Source organism: Neopsephotus bourkii, unplaced genomic scaffold (genome assembly GCF_033783945.1).
Source record: "Neopsephotus bourkii isolate Nb327-2 ecotype Australia unplaced genomic scaffold, CSIRO-AGI_Nbou_v1 NB_1820, whole genome shotgun sequence".
Lineage (NCBI taxonomy): Eukaryota > Metazoa > Chordata > Aves > Psittaciformes > Psittacidae > Neopsephotus > Neopsephotus bourkii.
The window spans coordinates 10616674-10644179 of NW_026902293.1; the positions used below are offsets into that span (position 1 = coordinate 10616674).

Sequence of the window (27506 nt, forward strand, 5' to 3'; positions counted from 1 at the left end):
ATATGTAAGTGGTTGACACTCAAAAGGTATAAAACACAGTTATGAAACTGCTCACTGGTGTTCTGGTTGTATGCACTGTGACTTATAGTAGCCTATAGTACCATATTTTTATTGTTGGAAGTAAGCGTCCATCAGCTCTAATATCTACCACAGCAGTAAGCACATGACCCTATCCTGCATGTCAAATCATGCCCAAACATTATCTTTGTACAAGCCAACACAGCTTCCTAGCAAATACACACGAAATGTACCAGTCATCAATTTATTGCTATGACTACTCTGCTCAAAAGGGGAATTGTTCAAAAGATACTTTGCTTTGGAACCTAAAATTGAGGAAACTTTTAAAGTGAACTGTAACTATAAACTAGCTTGCCACTTTGCATTTGTATCATAAATACTAAAGAGCACCTAATGACCTTACCACTGAATAACCAGAATTAGCCAGCGAAAAAGAAAAAAAAAGAAAAAGAAAAAGAAGTCTCTTAAGAAAAGTTCAGAACCTCCTGTTCAAATGTGTATTTTATTTGTCAACTTGGTTTTCATAATAATGATGCATCTCAGATAACACTGTAGACATATTCTCAAATAAGGAAATTCATTGGATTGTATTTAGGAAAAATATTTCTTTCACCTTTAACATCTTTTCACCACTTTGCCCAAATCATCTTTGCCTGTCACATCCCACATTCATGTAAAAAAAACCCCACAAAACCAAAACCAGAAGTATTTCCAGGTAATGCAGAGATCAGGTACTTTCCCTGTCATTTATTTTATGGACTATTGAAACTCCTGCTTTTAAGTCTTTCACAACATTACTTAAACAAGACCTCTCTTAAAACATACAGAATAGATGAAGTGGTGATGTTTTGTGGAAGCAAGTAATCAGCATTATCCAATTCCTTTCATCTAAATGCCTCCAAAATCATACCTTGTGACAACTTGTAATTCTCAATTCAAACGAAAATATGAACACTTTTCTAATATGCCTATTAATACAATTAGTCTTTTTCAGTTATGACTTAATTTCTTGATTTCTAATACAATGAACATGTTCATACAGCACACAAGACACACCAGAGCACAAATAAAACCCTTAATACAGGGCTGTAACTCCTATCCAAGACAGAATAGAAGTTTTGGTCCTCTACATTTCTTAAATTCTAGGTATTTATCCTTTTCACTGATGCATATGGCTGCTCAGAGGTACATTCTCATGACAGCTGAACACTAACCCCCTTTTTTTTAGAGAAAAGGACTGAAGAGATTAACATTCCAAAATAAATTTTATTCCCTCTACTGCAAGAAGCATCACCATTTAGTCCTTTGTTACAGTGGAGTTTTAACCTGAAAATATAGTGCTTATGAGTTAGCACGCAGTTAGCATGTAAATTGTCATTTGATTGGTCTACAAAATAGATTCTAAAGTATAATCAAAGACTACTTTTCTGCAGTTTATATTCCAAGACACAACAGAACAGAGGTATGCAATTTTACAGTGCTATAAAGACGCTGCTGAGCACTGACTTTGAACTGTCACAAACCTAACCTGGTAGAAAGTAGTATTTTTAATATACTTGGTCTCATCAATGCGAGTTGTGACTACAACTGAGCAAAAGTTTCACCACATTGCAGATAAATAAATAAAGAATATTTCTGACAAAAGGAACCACTATTTTTCCAAACTCTTCCTCTCACCTGCATGGAAAATGAAAGAATTATAGCCACACCTTTGAATCTAGGATATTAGGGTAATGCAAACTGTTTATTTATGTCGTAAGATATAGACCACAAAGCTGGTCAGTTCTATGGGCTACAAACCTAACACACTGATGATGAGGTAATACAGTAGTAGGCCAAAGCTTTGGTATAATAAGACATCACAATTTAAGCATCAAAAGCTCAATTCCGGAAGAAAAACAGGGAAGTCAAGCGCAATTTAGCATAGCCAGCAGAAAATAGCTGTACAATAGAGGTACAAAACTTCTGGGAACAGGTTTTGTACTGCTACTATAAAAGAGATGAAAAACAGCATACATTTTACTAGGTTTTCACCTGCAGGAAACTGCAAGAGACAAAACAAACCTCAGCAAATTCATACAGCTTATGTAAACCAAACAGCAGGAGAGAGGTGGAATGAAAAGGGAAAATAGTATTCTTTAAATATTCAGGAAAAAGAAACAGTTCTCAGTAGGAAAGAAGTTAACGCCTACATTAGAAGAACATGACACCTAACAGAGTCCAATATAGAAAAATCCATGCTCTTTTAACACAATACTTTATCTGTAACTTCAGAAGGAATGAAGAGTCCACAATAAACAAAGGTCTGCTATGATTATAAACCACAAACACTGGATTTTGGATGTGTACAAGCTTTAATAAGGATAGCTAAAGAGGTAGCAGAAATGCTCCTGGATTTTTCAAGAGACAGTAGACCACCTTAAAGATAGGGCTGCAAATACATTTCTTTGTGAAGAGCTATTAAATAATGTGGAAGGACAATTCATACAGAATCACTTCAGGACCAGCAAGTAACTCCAGGACATCCTCCAACAGACCTGCCAGTTTTGATACTTCTAATAAAGGCAGCTTTGTACATGCTGGTTCGAATTGCAACTGTGAATAATAAATCTGGCAGGCTGCTGATGCACACATTTGATGGCAAATAATACATTGTGGCACAGTATCTGGAAGCAGTTGCTCTGAAGTCTCAACTCACAGAACAGCAGCAGCATTAATGAAGTTTTTGGCTGCCCAAAGATACTTACAAACCTGCTAACTATATTTAATTGCATCAGATGAAAGCACTGTGTGTCACTCTAAAGATCAAAACCTAGAATTTAAGATCTTCAAATAAATAGGCTGGTGGGTTGTTTTAATCAGACACTGAAGAATGTAATAAACCATTTCATAAAAGTAGATCAAAGACTGGATCAGTTGTTACCATACTATTTTTGGGACTGACTACTGATGACAGCCAATCAAGGACACAGCCAGTATAATGCTATTTACTCAAATTCTCAAAAACTTACACAGTTAAAGAACTGAAAAAAGATGCAGTATATTTTTGTGTTAATGACACATTTCTGGACAAGACTTCCTGTTAAAAAAAGGACTGCAATTTTTAAGAAAATAACTCATACACAACCAGGTCAAAGAATAACTGGATATTGTTCAAACAGGGGATAATAACAAATTGCAAAGCTGACAGACAAAGCAAATGGTAACAGTGAAAACCAGGAATATCTACTTTTTTTCTTTTTTTTTTTATGTGTCCACAGGCACATAACTGCATTGATATTTTTTTGGTGTGGCAGTGAGCCATTACTGAGGTCTGGCACCCACCTTGACCACACACATAAAACACCAAAAGAGTGGCAAGTCCCAAAGACAGCATACTCTCAGTTATCTCCAGCGTCTCTGAGTCAGAAGACTGTGGGTTACCTTGGGCATCTGCCACATTCCAGTGAATGATGGACTGTGTACCTCAGCTTTATAGGGAAGAAGAGGAAAATGGTCATATATACGTCACTGAAGATCATGGCTGAGCGAGAAAAGTAGTTCATTCACCTCATAGAGGTCTAGAGGGTGCACTGTATTCGTACAGGAAGTGGTGCAACACCTGTAGGCACATGTTCACTATGGAGTATCTGTATGTCTACCAGAGGGGTCACTTAGAGCTTATGGTCTATTAATAAGAAAGCAATTCTGAGTATATCCTGTTATGTTGGTTTAATACGACGAAAACTCTTAATCTGCCAAGATAACAATCCATCTTACACTTTTCCTTTTTTCAGTGGAACCTCACACTGGAATTAAAATTTAAAACATTTGAATTTAAAATTATTCTTTAGGCATGACAAAATGACTTGCTCACCAAATTCATCTACTAGCTAAGTTGTTAATGGCAGAAGCTTTTACAACAAGCTTAAGAAAAATCCATAAAATTGGTAAAAGCTTACTGGGCATCTTCTGTATCTTTGAAGGAAGTATGTGGCATGAAGTTAGAAAGTTGAAGGCTAACAGACTCTAGATCTAAGGAAGAATGACTTGGCAACATAAGGGTACCAAAGTGGGATCGAGTAGTCTGACAGAGCAGAAGAGCTGGTAGATTACTTTTCGTTCCTTCAAAGAGGCAAGTTGACACTTTCACTCAGTAAACTGCTAAGACCAGTAAAGACGGATGTTACAACAAATTGCAGACTCTCAAAAACCATCTTTAAGCTATTTACAATACTTGCTGAATTTCTGCAGTAATCTCTTCAACACAATATTTCATATACAGTATAAAACCAAATGAACATCATATCACGCATGCAATTCTGTCATTTCAACCTTGTATTTCAATGGCTGAAGACTCTGTACCTCTGAGCCACATTTAGGGCATGTAAAATACATATCAAATAGATAGTTGCTTTTAATACAATAGTAACAAAAAACATGTGAACATCCTATGGTATGAGGCATGGTAGGCCATTCCCCACATAGCGAACATTCTTTGCAGTGAGCTGTTAATGTCTTTTTACTATTGGAAAGACCTGAAATATGCGAGCAGCAAGAAGAAATTTTAAGTTTCAGTTTCTGTACATTAATAAGTGGCAGCAGATAGATCAGAAATTCAGCAAAGCCATGCCATAATAGCTCCCTGTTCATGTATTCAAATCCTATTTGACGAACACTTTGTGGCTTGCAAAAAACTGACCTAATTCCTAGAATGCGTTCTGTTAATGTTGCAAATGTTCCTTTCTGAAGAAAAATCAGAAAATTTAGAAGTCCACAAAGTTTAAGAAGTCCAGCTCCAAAGTTAATACAACTCTTAATTTTGCAGAAAGATTGCATTTGACGATTGCTAAATAAATCATAGCATCTTTCTTCCAACCATCTTCCACCAACAGTTAAAATAAGATACCATAACTTCTGGTGTTTGCTCAGAGGCTGGTATTTCTCTGTCTGAGATAAGTTATTCTTGTACTGAATATTCAGAATAGCCTGTCCCACAGTTGCGTTCTTGGAGTATATAGAGAATCTCCACAATACAAGCCATAAAAATGCTTTTACTTCTGGTTCAAACTGAGCCAACACCCCTGGTTTAAATCCATGAAAACAGCTGGTAAACTGTGACCATACTAGTTGTTCCAGGGCTTTGTTTAGTTCAAGAGCATCAAGTTGACTTATTCTGAGCACAGGATTCACACTCTTTTCATTTCCATTGATGGATGCCATTTCTTCACAAAAAAACCACTTTCTAGGAATAAAAAAAAATAGATTTTAGTATAAACAGAGCATTTCCTATTTTTATATTCTTATAAAAAAATAACAAACTTAGTTTTAGGTATGCCTACATATCCATATATCTATACCAGCAGTAAACAGTAAGTAACAAAAAAGGTGTTCAGGATGTACATTACCACACTATTAATAAACTACAGGTCCTTTCAGGAACCTTTACACTAACAGTAAAAAATTTCATCTCAAAGGAAGATATACTGGACTGTTTCTCACAAACAGTAACATTTATATTTGGTTATAGAGAAGTGGTTAGCACCTTAAAATATTTAGAAAAACTCCACAGATTTAATATTACACTGAATAAATTAAAAACCGTAGTATTTTGCTGGGCATATCTGAAATATTGAATTGGACCTTAAAATAGAAGGCCAGAAACAAGAACTATAAAATTATACGGGGTTTTTTTATGGAGAAATAGGGAAAGTGAATTTACTAACCAAAATCTACAAGAGAACAGTATAGAAATAGAAATAGAAACAGAATAGAAAATACTGCTTATATCAATACTTCACTAGCTGCAGCTGAAAGTAAAAATCTTAGGAATGCTAACAAATTTAAGGACTGCATGCAAAAAATATGGATAAAATAAGCTTGGGATGATAAAACTTGCTAAAGACAGTGATTAGTTTACAGAAGAATCATCATATGAGATTAAAAAAATATTCAGCATTCAGACATAAATTATCATACAGTACATCACTAAAGCCTGCATATATTTTCTAGTCTTTTGACAGGTGTGGGATTGTGCTACTTCTTGTATAACAAATTTCCTGGCAAGATGATTAATGTATACTAGAAGCTCCAACAACTATATGCTCTTCTTATTCAAGCATTACAGAGAAAAATACATTTTTTTTTCTAAATTGCTTGGTTTAAATGTTATTGTATTTGGAATTTTGTGACTAAGAAAATAAATGAAATAAAGTACAAAACCAAAATATGGCTAATGCCTCAGTAATGCAAAATTGTGGGGTAACTGATTTTTAGTTCCTTTTGTGCACATAAAAAAAACAAACCCAAAGTGATTTACAAGCTACTACACAACGGCTTGCACTTTCTAAACCAGATTCTTTGTGTAACAGACAAGCAAGGGTCAACAGTCTCCTAAACAAAGCACTGAAGAAGGCACTTCAAATCCCTATTTATAAGAGGAAAACCTGCTATAAAATGAACCTGCTTTGAATGAAAGATGCTGTACAGGACCATATATAGGAATGGTTGTTAATGATGCTAAGAAACCAAAAATAAAATAAAATAAAACCTTCAAAGCAATAACTGTTTGCTGAAACAGAGTGCACCACAAGTTTTAAAACACGGTATAAAAGAAGGGGAGCTACTGGAGAGGATCCAGCAGAGGGCCACAAGGATTACCAGGGGTCTGGAACATCTCTTTTACAAGGAGATTGCAGGAGCTGGGCCTGTGTAGTCTAGAGAAGACAGAAAGGGGATCTCATTTATGCATATACGTATCTCAAAGGCAAGTGCCAGGAAGATGGTGCCAGACTCTTCAGTGGTGCTCAGTGATAGGACAATGGCCATAAACCAAAACACAAGAAGTTTCACCTGAACATAAGGAAGAGCTTCTTTACATTGAGGGCGGCAGGGCACTGGACGAGGCTGTCCAGGGAGGTTGTGGAGTCTCTCTCTCTTTGGATACATTCAAAACCTTCCTGGATGTATTCCTCTCTAACCCATTTTAGGTGGCCCTGCTTTGGCAGAGGGGACTGGACTAGATAATATCCAGAGGTCCCTACTAACCCTAATGATTCTGTGGTAATTTGTAGCATTCCTAATGTTTTCTATACCTGGTCATGTCTATAAGGAAAAAATATCATGCAAAGCTAACAGGAAACATTATTTTGTTTTTAAAGTATACTGTACAATAGTAGTTTCCAGTTAACTAAGACTAGCTGCACGGGTATGGCATACAGTAGCTCTACCCAAATTTCTTTAAACTCCTTCCTCAGTAGAAAGGAAAATATGGCTGAAGGTAGTTTAAGGCCACCTCCTCTGGACAAACAGCTAATGGGGTTCACTGCACCAACCCATGCTCATCTGACAAGCCAGTATACAAGGGTATACAAAGGCAGTATGCCCAACTACCCACTTCTGTCTTTTCTGTAGTAAGGACTGAAGTGCATGAAGCATGTTTGCTAAGCATTACGCACTATCATCCAAATAACTTACCTCTTCCACTTTGTGATAAAAAGGTCAATTCAATCCCTACTGGATCTTGCTGTATTGCTTCAAAAACTCCAGCTCCAGTGACCATTCACCCTCCTACCCCTTATCTTCTCACTACCATTTAGGAACCATAGCCTCTGATAACCATCTACTTGGGAACCTGTCACTTATTATCCCTAAACCTCCAGTGTCTTTTTCATTTCTGTTAACACCTTCTACTCATTTCACTCCATTCTACTAATTTGTTACCCTCCTAGTACTATTCCATACAATTACCAATACACATCATCGCCTTTCAAAATCCTAAATTAAGCTGAATGGGACACCTTATCAAGCAGCTTGCTTGATCCAAGAGAGTTTTCTAACATCAGTTCAACCATCTTTTTTAGCTGACTTCCATTACCCCAGCTGCTATAAAAAACTGCTGTTGTACATTTCTCACAAACAAGGTAGGCAAAATCTGTGCAGAACCTTATGAAGTTCACGGAAAATGTACCAAATACAGAAGATTATGATGGATCATGAAATACACAAGGAAACCCACATACCACTATAGGCTGGGAGCCAACTGACTACATAACCGCTTTGCAAAAAAGGACCTGTGCATTATGGTAGGCAGCAAGCTGAACACAAGTCACCAGTGCATCCTTGCAGCAGTAATGCCTACTGGAGTGCACTAGCATGCATACAGCTAGCAGACTGAAGGATGTGCTTATTCCCCTCTACTTGGCATTGGTGAGTCTACACTGGGGACACCATGTCCAGTTTTGCCTCTTTTCTATCAATAGAGCAAAAGAAACATCAACAAACTGAAAGAATCCAGCCACTAAAATCATTAGGGAGCCCCAACACCTGATATATAAGAGTTTGAAGGAACTCAGATTGTTCAACTTAAATGCAGCTAAGAAGTGATCTAATAGTAATATTCCAGAACCTACAGGCTGCAGAGAAGATTAAGTAAAATCTTTCTGTGAGATGCAGTGAAAGAAGAGGCAACTGCTTCTAAGTTGCTGCATGAGAAATTTTAACTGGACATAAGGAACAGTTTGTCTAGAGGGACTGAAATCTCCATCGTTGGAGATTCTTAAAGCTTGATCACATGATGCCCTTTCCTAGCATTGAATTTATCCTGAATTTTTACAGGAGGATGGAGGGACTAGATGCTTTAAACATCTTCCCCAGAACTTTGAGCTTAACCTTCTCCCAAATTTGTACAAGCCTCATTGTCAAATCTATTTCAATTATGACAATACATACTTTTTTTAATATCCATGATCCTTTATAAAATTATCTGAAAGAAATAACTTCAGTGAACCTGAAGAACCAGAGTGTGTTGGAAGTTTGTATACAGAAAATAGGAACCACCTCTGAACCAAATTCAACCATTGTTCAATAACCTTCAGGTTTTTGCAAAAGCCAATTTTCCTTTTTAAAAAAAATTAAAATCAACACCATATATACGGCTTAAATGTGACATATTTAATGCCTCTTCTGAATTACCAACTAGCTGATTGATTCAACTTTGAAGCCACTTTTATACAAGCTACATGGAAAAGGAAGAATATCAGACAAAACCTATTAATACAGATGTGCTAATTTAACTTAAATTATGCTTAGCATATTCAAGTGTAAGCAAAGCTTACCAATTAGGTAAGCATTCTCAATTTAAGCAGTAAAAGTAGGCAGTGTTCTGAAGTTCCTTGTTGCTGAGAACACTGACAGTTTGCCATAGGTCATGGCTGTTAACTGGACCTTGCAAGTTATTAAAGATTTTATCTATATGGCTTTGATTTTAATGTGTACGTGCATTGCAGCATGCTAAGGGCTACATACAGGAATAAGTGTGTTGCTATACATTATGCTTACTTCTGAACCGATTTAAGGTTTTACTTCAGTTACAGGGCAGGTACTTACTTCCCATAGACAGACATTAATAAGTAAAGTTTGAAATTTGTATTTTCCTATAGAAAATGTCTGCAAATGTCATAATGATGTGGATAAACAGCAACTGTTTCTTTGGGAGAAAAGGCCTAAATTCTAATCTGTATTTTGCTATAGTCAGGAATTGTCATTAAACTCTTCATCTCTATGGTGTCCATTTTTTCACATGATAATAAGCAAATGATAACAGAATCATAGAATCATAGAATAGCTGGGTTGGAAAGGACCTTAAGATCATCAAGTTCCAACCCCCCTGCCATGGGCAGGGACACCTCGCTCTAAACCATATTACACAAGGCCTCGTCCAACCTGGCCTTGAACACTGCCAGGGATGGCGCATTCACAACCTCCTTGGGCAACCTATTCCAGTGCCTCACCACCCTAACAGGAAAGAATTTCCTCCTTATATCCAATCTAAACTTCCCCTGTTTAAGTTTTAACCCATTACTCCTTGTACTATCAGTACAGTACCTACTGAATAGTCCCTCCCCAGCATCCCTATATGCCCCCTTCAGATACTGGAAGGCTGCTATGAGGTCTCCACGCAGCCTTCTCTTCTCCAGGCTGAACAGCCCCAACTTTCTCAGCTTATCTTCATATGGGAGGTGCTCCAGTCCCCTGATCATCCTTGTGGCCCTCCTCTGGACTTGTTCCAACAGTTCCATGTCCTTTTTATGTTGAGGACACCAGAACTGTACACAGTACTCCAAGTGAGGTCTCATGAGAGCAGAGTAAAGGGGCAGGATCACCTCCTTCGACCTGCTGGTCACACTCCTTTTGATGCAGCCCAGGATACGGCTGGCTTTCTGGGCTGCAAGTGCACACTGCTGGCTCATGTTCATTTTCTCATCGACCAGCACCCCAAGTCCTTCTCCGCAGGGCTGCTCTGAATCTCTTCTCTGACCAAGCAGTAGCTGTGCCTGGGATTGCTCTGAACCAGGTGTAGGACCTTGCACTTGGCATGGTTAAACTTCATGAGGTTGGCATCAGCCCACCTCACAAGCATGTCAAGGTCCCTCTGGATGGCATTCCTTCCCTCCAGCATACCAACCAAACCACACGGCTTGGTGTCATCGGCAAACTTGCTGAAGGCGCACTCAATCACACTGTCCATGACAAGGACAAAGATGTTGAACAAGACCGGTCCCAACACCGATCCCTGAGGGACACCATTCGTTACAGGTCTCCACCCGGACATTGAGCCATTGACCACAACTCTTTGTGTGTTGCCATCCAGCCAGTTCTTTATCCACCGATTGGTCCATCCATCAAACTGATGTCTCTCCAATTTAGAGACTTTAATAAAGTTTTCTGTTTTAAAATTACTTCATACAAAATCCTTTCAGACAATTGTTAAGATTTTTCAGACTTTACTGTCTTAACAAACAGTTGTCCCAGAGTCAGAATAAATGAGAACTATTCTGGTTTAAAACTAGATTATGAACAGCCTGTAAATGTCAAAACATTTAGCTTGTGCTTTTAATACTATTTTTGCATTCTGTATTCTAGTGAGCTACACAGATTATAAGGAGAATGTTGGTTTTCCTCCATTTTCTGCATTAAATTCTGTTTGTCTTCCTTACTCTCTTATTTGGTCTACTTTAGATTTTTTAAACTTAAGAGCTCAGAATTGTGGAGCCAGTCATTAAAGAGGCAAATATGAATGATCAGTTAGGATGCTACCAGGCTTAGCTCATATGATCAGAACTGAACAGTCAAAAATCAGGTGAATATACATAAAACTCCTCTGTGTGATTAACTTAATACACCAATATCAATATGCCTTGATTCCCTCAATTTTACACCATCACAGGTTATCTCATAGGAAAAAAAAAAAAATTACCTCCAAGAATAAAACCACACAGAATGCTTCTTTAAATAACCTACACTTTGGTGTGGTGGTTTTTTTTTTTTTACTAAACAAATGATAAATCCCACTTGTACAGTACACTGTGCAGCAAAAAAAAAATAATTCCTGTATATCACCACGCAAAGAGATATTTATTCTGGTATATGTTAGTGCTGTTATTGAGCATTATACAAATTATGAATGAATATATTTTATTTGGAAACATGTTATTGACAGAAATCTATCAATAGTAATGTCAGTATTGTCAACAGCCTGTCAATATTAATGTAATTATAATTAAGGGGATAACATGGATTTTAGCTATAATACCAAATAACATCTCCTGCATTGGTGTTACCAATATAAGCATTATTATTGACCTGTTCTGGGACTATCAGTATGAAGTGTATTACCATCAGACATATTTGTCAATGCTTTCTGCCTGCAAAAAAAAAAAATTACATTTCAATTTACAGGTCTGTAAACTTTGCCTGCAGAAATATACAAATCCAAGTAACCTCTAGGGTGTCATTTCTTCCATAGGGCTATTACTGAGTAATCAAGGGGTTTCTACTGTCCCAGTGCTACCACAATTGCATTCCCTACTTTTCCAGCATTCTCATTAGAAGACAGAGAGATACCGGCAGAAGCTGCAAAATATTTTTAAGCATCATTTGTCAAAAGACTTTTGGGGGAAACCGAATAAAAATTTATTTTAAGCAAAAAATGAGCTTTTTCCTTACTGATCTAACTTAACATTGAATTAAGGATTCAAGAAGTAGCATGCCCATTTACTTCACTGAGTTCATGATGTAACTCTTAGATAATCTCTTCCATGGAACCAAAACATGTAGTTTGAGCACTGTACTTCTGGAGAGATGAAATGGACCACAAGAAACTACCTAATCCTAACTAAGCATGAATGCAGGCTCAAGAATATCTTGACAGATATTTACCAAGAAAGCCAATTCTGTACTATCTCCAGATAAAACACTGGGGCAGACTATATGCCTAAGAATTGCAAAGAATCTTTTTCTCATATCCAGTCTAAAGCATCCTTATTAGAAATAAAGAAGGGTTTCATTCCACATGAAAAAACAATAACAGTGAAGAAGAATTTCCAGTTTTTCTGCATTTTCTTGAGAGGAAAGAGCAGTGAGGCATTCGAGGGGACTAATTTCATATTGATTTGCCAAACCAGACAACATCCTCTTCCCTACAGTATGCCTAGTATGATCCTCCAGGGAAAAAAGAAACAAACAAAAAACCCCGAACCAACAATAAACACCCACAAACAAAAAACTAACCAAACCAACCTCACACTTCACTTTTTCTAGCAGCATAGATAGTATTTACCTTGAGGTCTACTATATCCTCAGATCTTTTTCTGTCATTTTTTCTGTCTCAATTATCATTTCCTGTTCTGTATTCATGCATTTGAGTTTTTCCTCTTAAACTCAGTGCTTTGTACTTGCCTGCATTGCTTTAATCTTATTCATTTCAGAGTTTCTCTCCAAATTCATCAAAAGTATTCTAGATTCAGATCTTCTGTTCAAAACAAAGACTAAAAAACAAAAAATTTCAACCCCTCTCCAGCTTAGTATCATCAGTAACTTTTGTTAAGTGTGTGTTCTCTTCAATCATCCAACTCATTAATGCCTTTTCATCTTGACAGGGTACTACAAATAATTACTCTATAATGGCAACTTTTCAACTTGATGCTGATAGTATCAGCCTTTAATAGACAGTATGGATATTACATCTCCCTATCTTGCTTATGGAGAGTAAAATCTTTACTAAAATCAAGCTGTATTGTAACTAAAGTTATCCTTTTACTTAGTAAGCTTGTCATCCTTTCTAAGAGAAGAAACAGACTGAGGTTTCTTATGAACAGGGGACATCAAACTATACTGGCTGTCTTACAATCTCTCTTCTGCACATTTTTAGATACAAATTAATTGCTAAACTATGTACTCCTGAATATCTGGAATTGAAACTGACATCTTCAAGAATTCTCTTAACACAAGAATAGAGACAGAAACACACGCACACATACAAACCCATTTTGCTGTCTATTTTCACCCTCTGGGACATTAAATACATAAATAAAACCAGCAGTGCCTAATTCCTCAGTCATTCTAGGACGAATTTGATTAGAATTTACCATTTGAGCACATTTATATTAAGATTCCTTAGGTTATTCTTTCTGCACTTTGGTTCCACTCTTATTTCCTACCTAAGATTCATTTATGAAAGTAGCAGGTCACAATATATCTCTTTTATAAAGTATGAAGTAAAGAATCAGCCTTTGAAAATCTGTTACTTGTTCTCCTTTCTTATTTAGTAATAGATCTAGGTAATAGACCTCTCCGTTTGTGCCTCCTCTTATTTAGATTTTTGGACCCTTTCATTGATTCTTTTTTTGTGCTTTGTAAATTGAAACTTACTTTATTCTTCAGAGTCACTGATTTTATTCTTACGTTCCTATGCTATTCATTTACATTTAACACTAATCATGTTGCATTATTTTTGCCTGGACAACTCTTGATTTTCAGGCCACTAAAAAATTCCTGAGATACATAAAGTCTCTTTAGCATTCATTACTTAGTTTATCATTACAAACTATCTCAAAACAAAAAAACAACAGGACATATATTAAAGACAAACTTTTTATTTATTTTTTTTTTTGGAAGCCTTTTTAACAGACTAGATTCTGCCAAGACCCAGTATTCGTATCTATGGCCCAGGCAGGGAGAAGCAGTATGTGGTGGGTATGCTAGGAATCACACCCTCGCTGGAGAGAGTATCAGTAACACACACGTCCTCATTTCTCTGGGAGTTGCAATGCTTTTGGTAACGTGCATTCAATGTTGCTATGCCGGGTGAGAGAAAAGAAACCAAGCCACACCCTCAAGGCTATTATTCCTCCTTTTACGTTCATAAAGTTAGGGTATCTTTTCACCCATCACAAGTACACTGAAGAGTGTTGGGTTTTGTTTTTGTTTGTTTTTGTTTGGTTGAGGTTTTTTGTTTTTTTGAGAGATGGTTTCTTTTCGAGTTGGTTTTGCATTTTGTTTTGGAGAGATTTTTTGTGGAAGTCTGTTCCATTTAACTGTTCTTTTCAGTTCCTCTCAATAGCAGAGAATATTTTAGATGTCAACTTGAAAACAAACTTTAAAGATAAGAAATCAAGTTATATGTATCTAGTTAATTTTAAAATTTTTCTTTACATAAACTGTTATAATAAACCACAGAAAATGGAAACCAGCTGCTCAAAGCCTCATGTCTTAACATTAATTCTCATCTCTTGCTTGCTCATCAAGTTTAGAGAGAAAGATCCTGAGATCAAAGTCTAATTGGGAGCCCCAACTGTGTTGTCCTTAATCACTGTAAAATTAACTTATCACTATATCATTACCTCAAATAACCTTACAAAAGATTACTGTCTGGATTTCTATATACTTCAGCTAAATACCTATTATTTCATAAAGAACATAAAATGATTCCATTTGAAATAACTACTAAGACTAATTAAAAAACCAGCAATACACTGCAATCACATAAAATATTATTTATTTCTTATATTCCTGGAAGGTAGGACTATTTCTCAAAACAAAGGAAAACACTGAATGACGTGTAACGAATCAATCCCATAGATTTAAGATTTTCACTACAGAGGCTAAGTAAGCAAAAATTCCAGAATCCTAAATGCTATAATTACATTTATTGTCCAAAGACCAAGTACAAGACAAAGACACATTCAAATCACCAACTGTTTTTTCCAACTTTTAACTCATTAAGCTTAGATTTTATAAAATGGTATACCAGAGGTTAGCTACTGCTGAATGCCTGGAGAGAGCAAGAAAAAGTAAGGATAGCTCATTGATTTATCTTCCATAAACTACCTGCCAGAGTCAAAATATTAGGGCTTCAAGTTACAAAATCAAAACCAGCTCAGAAGAGCCAGAATTGATACAACAGTAATAAAGAGCAGTAGGGAAGTGCTGCACTGTTAGAGGCTGTACATCAGTCATTTCTGTCAGTGTTTGACGGAAAATGAAAATCATGCGTCAGTGTAATACATTCTCTCGATGAATGCTAGCAACCAAGACTATTACTGGCCACTGGTAAAGATATGCTGAATGCTAAGAGCAAGCACTGACTTCAGAAAAATTTCTGATCAGTCAGCACTCTTAAAAAACAGATTATCAAACACAAACAACTAGATCTGACAGATTCATTACTGCATAACTAATATTTAAAGTGCTACATTTTAAAATTTTGTGATGTTAAATTAAAGGCGACAAAAGCTCAAAGTACATTTGCATTTCTTGTAGCGTAAAAGCCAGATAATATCATCCTATCAACCTTTTAAGTATGGCCCTAATTTTCATTTATTAGAACAGGTAGGAAGAATAGCATGTAACGTAACAATTTCTACACTGAATCGCTATTATTCTTCACCCCACATCCCATTCCTCTTTTTCCTCTCATTTCCTTTTTGTCACCCCTCTCCTTAGTACATCAAATTGCAAATTCAGTGCTACAGATGTCAATTCTGCTTGTAAATTCCCATTCTCTGCTGTACTAAATGAAATATAACTGTTGTTCCTCTTAATTAAATCAATGATAAAAGAACCCCAAACCTTAAAAAACAAAACCAAAACAAAACTGCATTGTAACTTAAGACTCTCCAAAAGCCATGGTTCAAAAAAATCCCTTGAACACTAAGATGAAGAGTAAACACATATATAGGCTCTAAGATGTATAAGACCCAATGTCAACTCTTTTTCTTTAGAGCTAAGTACCTGGAGAAGTGCCTTACATTTACTCTTGCCGAATCAAAATGGTGCAGGACTCTGCTGTTTAAGAGATTGCAATTGTGATGGTTAACTAGGAAGGAACAGCCCCTTGGAAGGAAGGGAAAATATTTCTGACTAAACCAGGTACCAGGATGTGTAAGAGCATGGGAGAGATAAGGACCTTTTGTGCTACGAATGTAGGTCTCAACTGTTGATGATCACGTAAGCAGATGACAAGGAGACCACTGCATTTGAAGAGATTTTGGTTATGAGGAGGATATGAAATTCTGATATACGGATGTATAATAAAGTTATATTGCATTACATGTGTAAAAGTGAAAAGGATGCAAAGCTTAGTAGATGTGCCATCCTGTGTGTAAAGCAGGTTGAAACATCACCTGGTGGCATAGGTATGAATCTCAGTTTCAGAATGGTTCAAAGACAGGACATTGAACGCATGGCTGTGGGCCCTGTGGACAATTAAAGCCTTAGCTCTTCAATTGCTGGTTACTGTTACCTGAAAAGTTGGCCTTATACTTAGTGACATAGGTAGTATCTGCTTTTCACTGTAGTAAGGGCACTCTGTCTTTCATAGCCTTATTTATCAAGCACTGGGTTAACTGCTATTTTATGCATCTTTTCCACACTCCTATCTTTCTTCCATTCAACACTACCAAAAGAGAAGGGGGGGAAGGGAGAAGTAAACTAAATTAAATTCCCATTTCGCAGCTCTGTGTTTCTGTTCTTCTCCCACCTGTCTGATCCATATGAATGGATCACTAGATTGGTGTGGAGATAACAGGAAGAAGATCGAGAAGATATTTAGAAGGGATTCAGAATCAATGCTTGTTCCATGTACTCTGATACAATTTGCCACAGATGACAGAACTCTGAAATTTTGCATTAAACACCTCAGGCTGATCATTTGCGAACAAGAGACATTGCCCAGATTTTATTCCACCTTTCTTGCTTTTTACACACATATGCATAAGAACTGCACAGTCATGAATAGTCAGCAATATGCAACAATGGTGATCCAAATACTGCACCGCAGCAACACAATGTCTTTTAACCTTTTCTTAAAAAATCTGATTAGACGAGAGGGTTAAAATCTGTCCTAAATGCACAAATAACTCTTTACTTCTGTCCACATCTGTACCAAAATGAGGACTGTATGTAAAAGCAACGCTGTTCCAGACTGTATGTAGTTATGATATGTTACAGCCAAGAAGGCCACATATCAATAAAAAGGTAAGCCTGTTCACTGTCATTTTAAACCCTCTATTATACAGCCAAACTTATGAACAATTTGATCTAATTAAAATCAAGAACTCTCAACTGGTGAAAGGATAAAGAACAGTAGTTTACCTGACATATATGTTTCATTTTTTCAGCTTGTGTTCTATACGAACACGAGCTGATGCAATTTCTGACAAGAGATGTCATGCCCTCTCATCTTCCTTCAACTATGTATTGCCACCTTTTCATAGAGACTAGCACCAAAATTCATTTGACCTTCTACTGAACTTTTCTTGCATTTTGAACTGTCAGGAAATAAGCCTATTTAAATTTGCTTTTCTGTTGATTTAGTACACAAACAGGTCAGCACAACATCAGGTAAGATGGATGCAGAACCACGAGGAGCATCAGGGCCAGTAAAAGCAGGTAGTCACGAAACTAGCTTCCTTTGAATCTCAGCATCACACTCTTGCATTCCCCACCAGTCAACAGAAAGAAACCCAAGCTCTTCATTTGACTAGAATTATTCTTATGGTCTTCAAACCCAACATGCTGAATGTGCAAAGATAGTATCATCACAACACTGTAAATACAAATAATGAAACTTTTGGCTAACTTTCAAAACTGCAAAGAAAAAAAAAAGAATTCTTTGCTCATGTCTGGTGTAGGACTCATGCAGACTGGCAAATGTGAGGCTACTTTAAATAAGTAACGCTATGTGATTCCTCCCCACTCTTACCTTTTTGATATGATTGTACTTTGAATTATTTGGCATACACAGTGACTAACAGGGATGCTGGGAAAATTGGATGTGCTCAGTGTCCCCAAATCTTAACAGTTTTATTACTTGGTAATTACAGTAACTTTAAGCACACAAGGGAAGACTGATAGGCTTTCACCACACTCCCTTCTATCCTATAACTTCATTAGCATTTTACAATCCACTGGCACAGTTGCACACACATATTACAAGTAACAGTTTAGAAGAGGGATAATAATTTCCTTACTAGGCAGCCTTAGTTGTACACTGTTCAGCTTCTACAATCCCTCTGCGATTCCAGCATCAATTCCCCTTCATAATTTAGTTATGCCCCACAGTGTTATGGCCCTTTATTAATTTCTTTTGCAGGAAAAGTTCCTTTCCCCTTGCCTGCCCCCTTCCCTGATATCTTTTGTCAGCTCCTCTGCTTATAGAATTAACAATATTATTTTTTAATAATACTATTATTTAATGTGTTTCTCAAGTCCTCTTCAAATTTAAGTTTGAATTATTTCCTTTCTTTTCCAATCCGCTTCCAGTATCAACAAAAACAGGCATAGTGGAGAACAGCAGTGGCAGAGAGCGTTTTTAGAAAGATTGTTCCTAGGAAGCTGATACAAATGCAATTAATATTAGGAGTGATTCAGCTAACTTCTGAAGGCAAAAAAATTACGTAGGTCTTTGCAGGTAAAGGAGGAAGTGCTCAGATCCAGTCATAGTCAACCTCGATTCCAGAGCTCCACAACTGCCATAATTCCTCCCTCTTCCCATACCATGGGTTTGTCCTCAAAGTTTTTTCTTTTTCAGAATTTTTACTTTCTTTCTTTCTCTGAAAAACCTGCATTTAGTTTCCTTTTGCAAAAGGCCTGAAATAATCTGACTTCCAAATTTCCTGCATTATATATCTAAACAAACACCCTCCACTCCCCGAAACACACTACCAGTATCTCTGAGAGAAAAATATTACAAAGAGATAGCACCCTTTCTGTTCTCCTTCTGCTGAACATTTCTTGTAAAGTTTGGATATTAATTGAAAATGCCTGTAAATGTAGATGAGATGCATGGCTGCAAGAACCGTTTAGGTTGTCTGAGGAGCTATAGGGCAGAACCTGCCAGGTGAAGTTCCCTATGACTGGAAAAAGGGAAATATAACCCCCATTTTCAAGAAGGGGAAAATGGATGACCCGGGGAATTACAGACCAGTCAGTCTCACCTCTGTGCCTGGCAAAATCTTCAAGCACATTCTCCTGGAAGGCATGCTAAGGCACATGAAAAACAACAAGGTGCTTGGTGACAGCCAGCATGGCTTCACTAAGGGGAAATCCTGCCTGACCAATTTGGTGGCCTTTTATGATGGGGCTACAGAACTGATGGACAGCAGTAGAGCAGTTGATGTCATCTACCTGGATTTGTGTAAAGCGTTCAACACTGTCCCACACGACATTCTTCTCTCTAAATTGGAGAGACATCAATTTGATGAATGGACTACTCGGTGGATAAAGAACTGGGTGGAAGGCCGCACACAAAGAGTTGTAGTCAATGGCTCAATGTCCGGCTGGAGACCTGTAACGAATGGTGTCCCTCAGGGATCGGTGTTGGGACTGGTCTTGTTTAACATCTTCATCGCTGACATGGACAGTGGGACTGAGTGCGCCCTCAGCAAGTTTGCCAATGACCCCAAGCTGTGTGGTTCGGTTGATACGCTGGAGGGAAGGAATGCCATCCAGAAGGACCTTGACATGCTTGTGAGGTGGGCTGATGCCAACCTCATGAAGTTTAACCATGACAAGTGCAAGGTCCTACACCTGGTTCAGAGCAATCCCAGGCACAGCTACTGGTTGGTCAGAGAAGAGATTCAGAGCAGCCCTGTGGAGAAGAACTTGGGGGTGCTGGTAATGAGAAAATGAACATGAGCCGGCAGTGTGCACTTGCAGCCCAGAAAGCCAACCGTATCCTGGGCTGCATCAAAAGGAGTGTGACCAGCAGGTCCAAGGAGGTGATCCTGCCCCCTCTACTCTGCTCTCATGAGACCTCACTTGGAGTATTGTGTGCAGTTCTGGTGTCCTCAACATGAAAAGGACATGGAACTGTTGGAACAAGTCCAGAGGAGGGCCACAAGGATGATCAGGGGACTGGAGCACCTCCCATATGTAGATCGGCTGAGAAAGTTGGGGCTGTTCAGCCTGGAGAAGAGAAGGTTGTGTGGAGACCTCATAGCAGCCTTCCAGTATCTGAAGGGGGCATATAGGGATGCTGGGGATGGACTCTTCATTAGGGACTGTAGTGATAGGACAAGGAGTAATGGGTTAAAACTTAAACAGGGGAAGTTTAGATTGGATATAAGGAGGAAATTCTTTCCTGTTAGGGTGGTGAGGCATTGGAATAGGTTGCCCAGGGAGGTTGTGAATACTCCATCCCTGGCAGTGTTCAAGGCCAGGTTGGACAAGGCCTTGGGTGATATGGTTTAGTGCAAAGTGTCCCTGCCCATGGCAGGGGGGTTGGAACTTGATGATCTTAAGGTCCTTTAAAACCCTAACTATTCTATGATTCTATGATTCTTTGTCCACAGACAAAGCCGACTCCTGAACCTGCAACTTATTAGCAGAACACACGTTCTTGAAATCTGCTGCTTTTAACTTTATTATTTAAATAGAGGAAGTGCTGTTTAGTAGCTGATGTTGAGAGCAAACTAGCTAGTTAAGAAGAGTTGTAGCATCACACGCTTTCTCTTCCTTAAAATGCATATATTCTAATCAGGTCTCAAAAAAAAAAAAAAAAAAAAAAGACCCAAACCTACAATAATATTCCCCTCCCCCAATCCCCTCCCAACCAACCAACAAAAAAACCCCACACAATGAAACCACCAAATAAAACTACCCTCTGCTCCCCCCAAAACCAACCAACCCAAACCAAACCAAACCCAAACCTGAACCCCTAAACATAAGCATCCTGCTTGAAAACACCATACTGAAGTAACCTTCTGTTTTAGTCCAAGAGATGTAATAAGTTGTAAGGGCTGTCATCATTGACTGCAGCAGCAATACAGTGAGTTTGAGTCTATTACCATTTTTAGTCATACAGAATTCAGCATCATGTATGTTGGAAATTTAAATTCACTCTCTGTATGCTCTAAAAAATTGTGTGAAGTCAGACATTATTCCTGGAAAGTTAACATTTCGAAATCAGACCTTGCTAGAGAAATTTACATTAGGGTATTCTAGTGAAAGACTGATTTTAATTGAAAAAATTATCAATTATCTTCTAATGCACAAGTTACATGCAAGCGCAAACACATCTTTTTCGTATTTTGTATCTTGTGAGTTGTTCAGCTTAGTATATACTAAACATATGTATAGAACTAATACATGTAGAGGAGATTTATATATATATATATATATATAATCTGAAGGACCAACAGACACTTCACAATATTTATAGAATGGAGTTGGTTGTGTTTTAAAGAAAAACATGCTTCTCTTGAAGCTTGCCAGCAAAGGGGTCTTTTTTTGAAGTCGCTATGAAGTAGTACAGAGCAGCTTCACTGTCTGAATTTCCTAAAGTATGTGTGTGAAAAGTCCACTGGCAGGTTACCAAATACTGCTTGTCTATTTACTGCAAGCTAAGAAAAACAAAAACAAAAAAAAAAAAAAAAGAGAAAACTCTTATAAATGTGATAACAGGGACAAGTAGAAAGGAATCAGTGTGTTACTGTAAGCTCCTGAAGTACAACCCCCCCCCCCCCAAGAAGGGCCATCTGAAGCCAAATGCCCAGAAGCACGTCCAGGTGGCTTTTGAATATCTCCAAGGACAGAAACTCCACAGCATCTCTGGTCAATCCATGCCAGTGCTTGGTCATCCTGTCTGTGAAACTGTGTTTCCTGTTGTTCAGAGCTTCCTGTGTTTCAGCATGTTCCCATTGCCTCTGGCGGTGTCACTGTGCAGCACTGAAAACAGCCCAGCTCCATCCTCTCTGCACCCTCCTTGCAGGTATTCATATGCATTAATAAGACACCCCTCCACCCCGAGCCTTTGCTTCGCCAGGCTGAACAGTCCCAGCTCTCACAGCTTTTCCTCACGGGAGTCATGCTCCATCTCCTTAATCAACTTTGTGGCCCTGTGCTGGGCTTTCCAGTCCTCACATATACTGTGGAGCACAGAACTGAACACAGTACTCCAGACATGGCCTCGGCACTGCTGAATAAAGCGGATTCTTAACAACCTCCCTTGACCTGCTGGCAACATTTCTCCTAATGCAGCCCAGGTTACAGTTAGCCTACTCTGCTACAAGGACACACTGCTGGCTCATTTTCAACTTGGTGTCCACAAGGACCCTCAGGGCCTTTTCTCCAATGTTTCTCCAACCACTACTTTCCAGACCGCTGCCACCCAGCAGATACCAGGGCACAGGGCTGATCCTCCCCCAGCAGATACCAGGGCACAGGGCTGATCCTCCCCAGGTGCAAAACTTTTTACTTTCCCTTCTTGGAACTTCAGGAAGCTCCTGACAAGCTATTTATCCAACCTGTTGAGGTCCCTCTGGATGGCAGCATGACACTCTGACCTATCAGTCACTCCTCCCAGTTTAGTCCCATCAGCAAACTTGCCAAGATTGCACTCTGACCCATCACCCAGATAATTAACTGTCCTGGGTTCAGCAGTAGCAGTCATTTTTTCTCCTTCTTAGTAGCTGGCACAGTGCTGTGGTTTTGACTTTCAGCCTGGGAACAGCACTGATAACACTGATGTTTTTAGTTGCTGCTTAGTAATGTTTAGTCTGACCAAGGACTTTCCGAGTCTCATGCTCTGCCAGGGACGAGGGGAAGCCGGGAGGAAGCAGAGACAGGACACCTGACCCAAACTAACCAAAGAGGTATGCCATATCACAGCATGTCATGCCCACTATATAACTGGGGGCAGTCACCTGGAAGGGCTAGATCACTGCTCAGGTCAGGCTGGGTATCAGTCGGCAGGTGGTTCTCTTCCCTTGTTATTTCCTTTATCATTATTAATATTGGTGGCAGCAGTAGTGGTTTGTGTTATACCTTAGTTACTGGACTGTTCTTATCTCAACCCGTGGGAGTTACATTCTTTTGATTCTCCTCCCCATCCCTCTGGGAGCTGGGGAAAGAAGCGGGGAAGTGAGCGAACGGCTGTGTAGTTTCTGGGTTGCCATCTGGGCTTAAACCATGACATTAATGAAGATATTAAGCAGCATTCGACTCAGCACTGACCCCTGGAGTGCACTGCTACCTACTAGCCTATCACTAGACTTTGCACCAGATCACCACTCCTGGGCCCAGCCAGTTTCATACTGACCTCAGTGTCAGCTCACCTAGGCCACACTTCATCAGCTTCTCTATGAGGATGTCCTAAGAGATTTATCCTGTGGAACTCTTCCAAGAAGATCCATGCAGAGGCCAGAGTCTGATCTCCTGAAGTCCAAAGCAATGATCTTGCTTTCTAATACTTAAGCCAGGCTCTCAGAGAAGGCAGGCACTAATATCGGTAACTGACTAAATCAGAAATAGATCACGTTAATTTCTGCCAGGGACCATACAGCTTAAAGGAGATGCGAGCTAAACTGTAACAAACATGCTGAACTTCTGTTTTAATAAAATGTCACCTAGAGAGTCGTAAAAAAAACAAACAACCCTCTCTGCCCAAAACCCATTAAATATCTAAAAAGTTTTACAAAATCAGATATTAGAAATAAACTAACAAATATGCCTTATTCTTCAGTTAGACTGATCCTTATCCAGAATGAGCTTATTGGTAAGATATGGAAAACATTTCTTATAAAATACAGTGCCATCTTTCAATTTAAAAGCTTATTTATTTTTGTTTTTTCTTGTTATCTTATTTTTATTATTATTATTAGAGCAGACTTACAAGCTAATTTAATAGAATTATATTTATGCCTAAATCTTGTCAGTTAGCATTAGCTGGACATATTTTTTCTTTTTTTGTTAGATCTTCTTGATTCCTGTTCTTACTGAATAAACATAGCAATTGCAACTGCAACAGTGCTGTGGGATTTCTTAATTTGCTTCTTTTTCCCCAAAAGTAGGCTATTATAATCAATATAGAAATAAAGCACAAAGTTAATAGTAATAAGGTACTTATAACAGCCAATTGTTGACTGATTTGGCTACTGTTTAATTTGCTGCTAGGGTTCCCTCAGAAATCTGTTAAACTACTTCCTTTCCCCCCATTCTCTCTAAACCTCAAAGCTTTGAAATTACTTTCCAATTGTTTTAAACATATGAAAAGGAAAGACATTTCCATACTCTCCCTTTTTTCTTTTTTAAAACTAATTTAATGTGTTTTCTGTGTTTTTTTTCTTTCTTTTGAAATATATGCTTCATTACTGTATACATAATATACAGTATATATACTGGACTTAAGACATTGCTCTTTATCCCTTGATTATAGAATCATAGAACAGTTAGAGTTGGAAAGGGCCTTAAGATCATCAAGTTCCAACCCCCCTGCCATGGGTAGGGACACCTCGCACTAAACCATATCACCAAAGGCCTATTTCCATCTTTAGTCATTTATGTTACAATATATTTTTTGTATTGACAGTATGTAGCTGTAAACTTGTTTCCTTCCATCCCAAATATTCTCTGGGTAGCAGTCTTTAGCAATTTTCAGAGCTGCCACTTTAAAGGAATATGTAAGATTAAACATAAGAGAAGATCAAATGTCTTTCTTGACTTGTATCAGAGCATTTGATGTCAAAGCATAAATGGAGGTCCTCGGATTAGTAATAGTGTCAAAAACTATCAAAGTATAGAAATTACCTTTCCCATTCTATTCTATGAAGGATCTAACAAAGTCTTTATATACTATCAATACTTGTTTGCAAGTTTTGAGTTTTATTTAGTTCATTACAAGAACATTTACTTCCTATATGCCATGAATCACAGTATCAAAACCTTTCCGTGAGTCACTACTGCTCTAAAAAAAAAAAAAAAAGAAAAGAAAAGGAAAAAAAAAGTTATACCTACAGTCTTGGGGTGTGAGGAATAATAAAGGAATCTAATAGGAAAAAACACAGAAGAAAACCTCCCTCCCAAATCTAAACACCTTCCTTGCACAAATCATACATTTCATACATCTAGCTTAGTCCTTAACAATCCACTAACGAACCATATCAAGAAGCACACCACTCCAGCCTTTTAATCAGTGGATGGATTCATAACAGATCTGAAGGTCCATTGCCTTATAAACTAAATTTTTTAAAAAGAAATTCAGAGGATGATATTTTATATGCTTGTACTGCTGTTCCAAGAGTAACTATGACAGACTTAAGCGTCACCTGACTCAAATACACATAAGTTCATCACTATTAAGTATGCCCAATTTTAATTATTTACTGTTATACCAACATGAAAAGTTTCACTAAAGCTTCAATGGGAACTGACTTAATTGGTGAAAAGGTTGATCTCAACAAATAAAACCCTCACAAGTTTGAACAAAGGCAGGCCTAGAAATTAAAAGGCCTTACAGAGGCAAAACTTGAAGCAAAGTAATTTCACCTGCCTTAGCCCCAAGCTTTACACTGAAAGATGGCAGATTTGTATTAGCTATTAGGAAGAAGTTCTTTACTGTAGTAGTGGTGACGCATTGGAACAAGTTGCACAGAGAAGTTATGGCTGCTCATCCCTGGCAGTGTTCAAGGCCAGACTGGACAGGGCTTCAAGCAACCCGGTCTAGTAGAAGGTATCCCTGCCTATGGCAAGGGAGTTGGAACTAGATAAGCTTTAAGATTCTCTTCCAACCCAAACCATTCCACAATTCTGCATTCAATAAACATACTCAGTTCTTACTTCAAAATCTGCAAATATATATACATATAACATTGGGGGTTGGGCATTAATATATAAACATTGCCATTTATTATTTGATTTATTATCAGTTATAAAAATACCCAAACAGCCCATGTCTTTCAACCTCTCATAATACAATCTGTATTGGTAGGCAAGAAAGAGGATGTAAGCTTAAAATGATTGCAAAACCTTCATAGACAATAGTGCTAAATGTGTTCAACTTTCCAGTTCACTGACTATCAACTACTTAACAGTATGAAAAAAAAAAAAAGGCATCATGGTAATACACTGCAAGTTATAAGCTATTAAAATATTAGCAGTTCTAAAAACAAAAATAATAGTGCTCCTTTCTGAAGAATGTTTGCGCACAGCAACTTCTGATAAATTTTAGTAATAAAAGTAATATTTGATTTATCCAAAAGATGAAAAATGACTTCAAAACATTACTGCAGTGTATAGGATAGCAAAATATTGGAAGGATGATGGACATCCAGGAAGTGAGAAGCAAACTGTTGATGAGTTGAAACAACCATAAAACGTTTTGTAGAAGAAATCACTGATAAAATAGATCTTCATAAAGAATCAAAATAGTGTCAGTCTTAAAGTGAAAACTTCATCAACAACTATTGCTGAACTGCATACTGTTGACAGCTTAAAATAAATTACACAAGAAACTGCTAACTTCCAGTAAAATCAAACAAAAGGCTAAATATTTTGGCATCAGATTTTACTACAATCTGGCTATACTTCATATGTGACATTCATGAACACTTCTCTTACCGATACGTGAAAGATGATACAAGATATATACGTAGGGATCAATAGTAATATACAGTGTTGTGGTTTTCATGATGGACTATACCATAAGCAGAATTCATCCCTCTGCCGAAACACGTTGGCCATTCAGACTAGAACTAGATTAATTTTGTAGCAAATGGTTTGATACTCCACTCACAAGCTGCACAGAAGTGGATTAACGAAAAACAGACAGGAGGTGCTGTCACCTGTATCAGGCTGTACCTACAGGAAACTTTGTCAGCTACAGCAGCTAGTCATAGGAAAAAACTTTGGAAGTCCATAAACGGTTCACTCTCCCAACTGCCATCAGAATAACAGTTCAGATTAAAATGCCCTGTCCTGTCTGCGAACCACCGCACCTGGCTGGCTCCATCCTCCCTTACCTTACCCCTGGGCCTAGCTGGAGGCCCTGCAGTTTCCTGGCGTGCTGAAGCACTCTGCGGGACTTCAGAGGGACGTATGGAACCGAGACGCCCAGGGAGGGCGTGGGGCGCAACAAAAAATGTTTGTGAGCAGGGCCAGTACCAGCGCCCAGAGCCGACTCAGGGCGCTCACCCCGCCGGCCCTGCAGGCGCACCGTCGCGCCACGGCAGACCTACTCGAGTCCGCGGGAGCTGCCTGCCCGAAGTACGCCGAGGGCCGCAGTTGCAGCAGCACAGCGGCAGCTGTCTGGCCGGCCAGGCCGGCAACAACCGCACCTCTTCCCGCCCCGCGCACCGACTGACCTGCGCCGCCACTGGGCCCAGGCCGCCGGGCCTCTGCAGAGATAACGGGTGAGACAGGTCCCGCTTCGAGCCTCCTAGTGAAGGCCTGCA

General features: G+C 38.4%; 1 protein-coding gene across 1 annotated transcript; it reads right to left on the reverse strand.

The window, feature by feature from the left end:
• Window positions 1–1294: 1294 nt before the first annotated feature.
• On the reverse strand, window positions 1295–27506 carry PEX2 (peroxisomal biogenesis factor 2). Its single transcript, XM_061342950.1, has 2 exons — window positions 27429–27506; window positions 1295–5238 (listed from the first exon to the last, which is right to left on the reverse strand). Exon 2 carries the CDS (start codon window positions 5218–5220, stop codon window positions 4306–4308), a length of 915 nt encoding a protein of 304 aa, XP_061198934.1. The 5' UTR covers window positions 5221–5238; window positions 27429–27506; the 3' UTR covers window positions 1295–4305.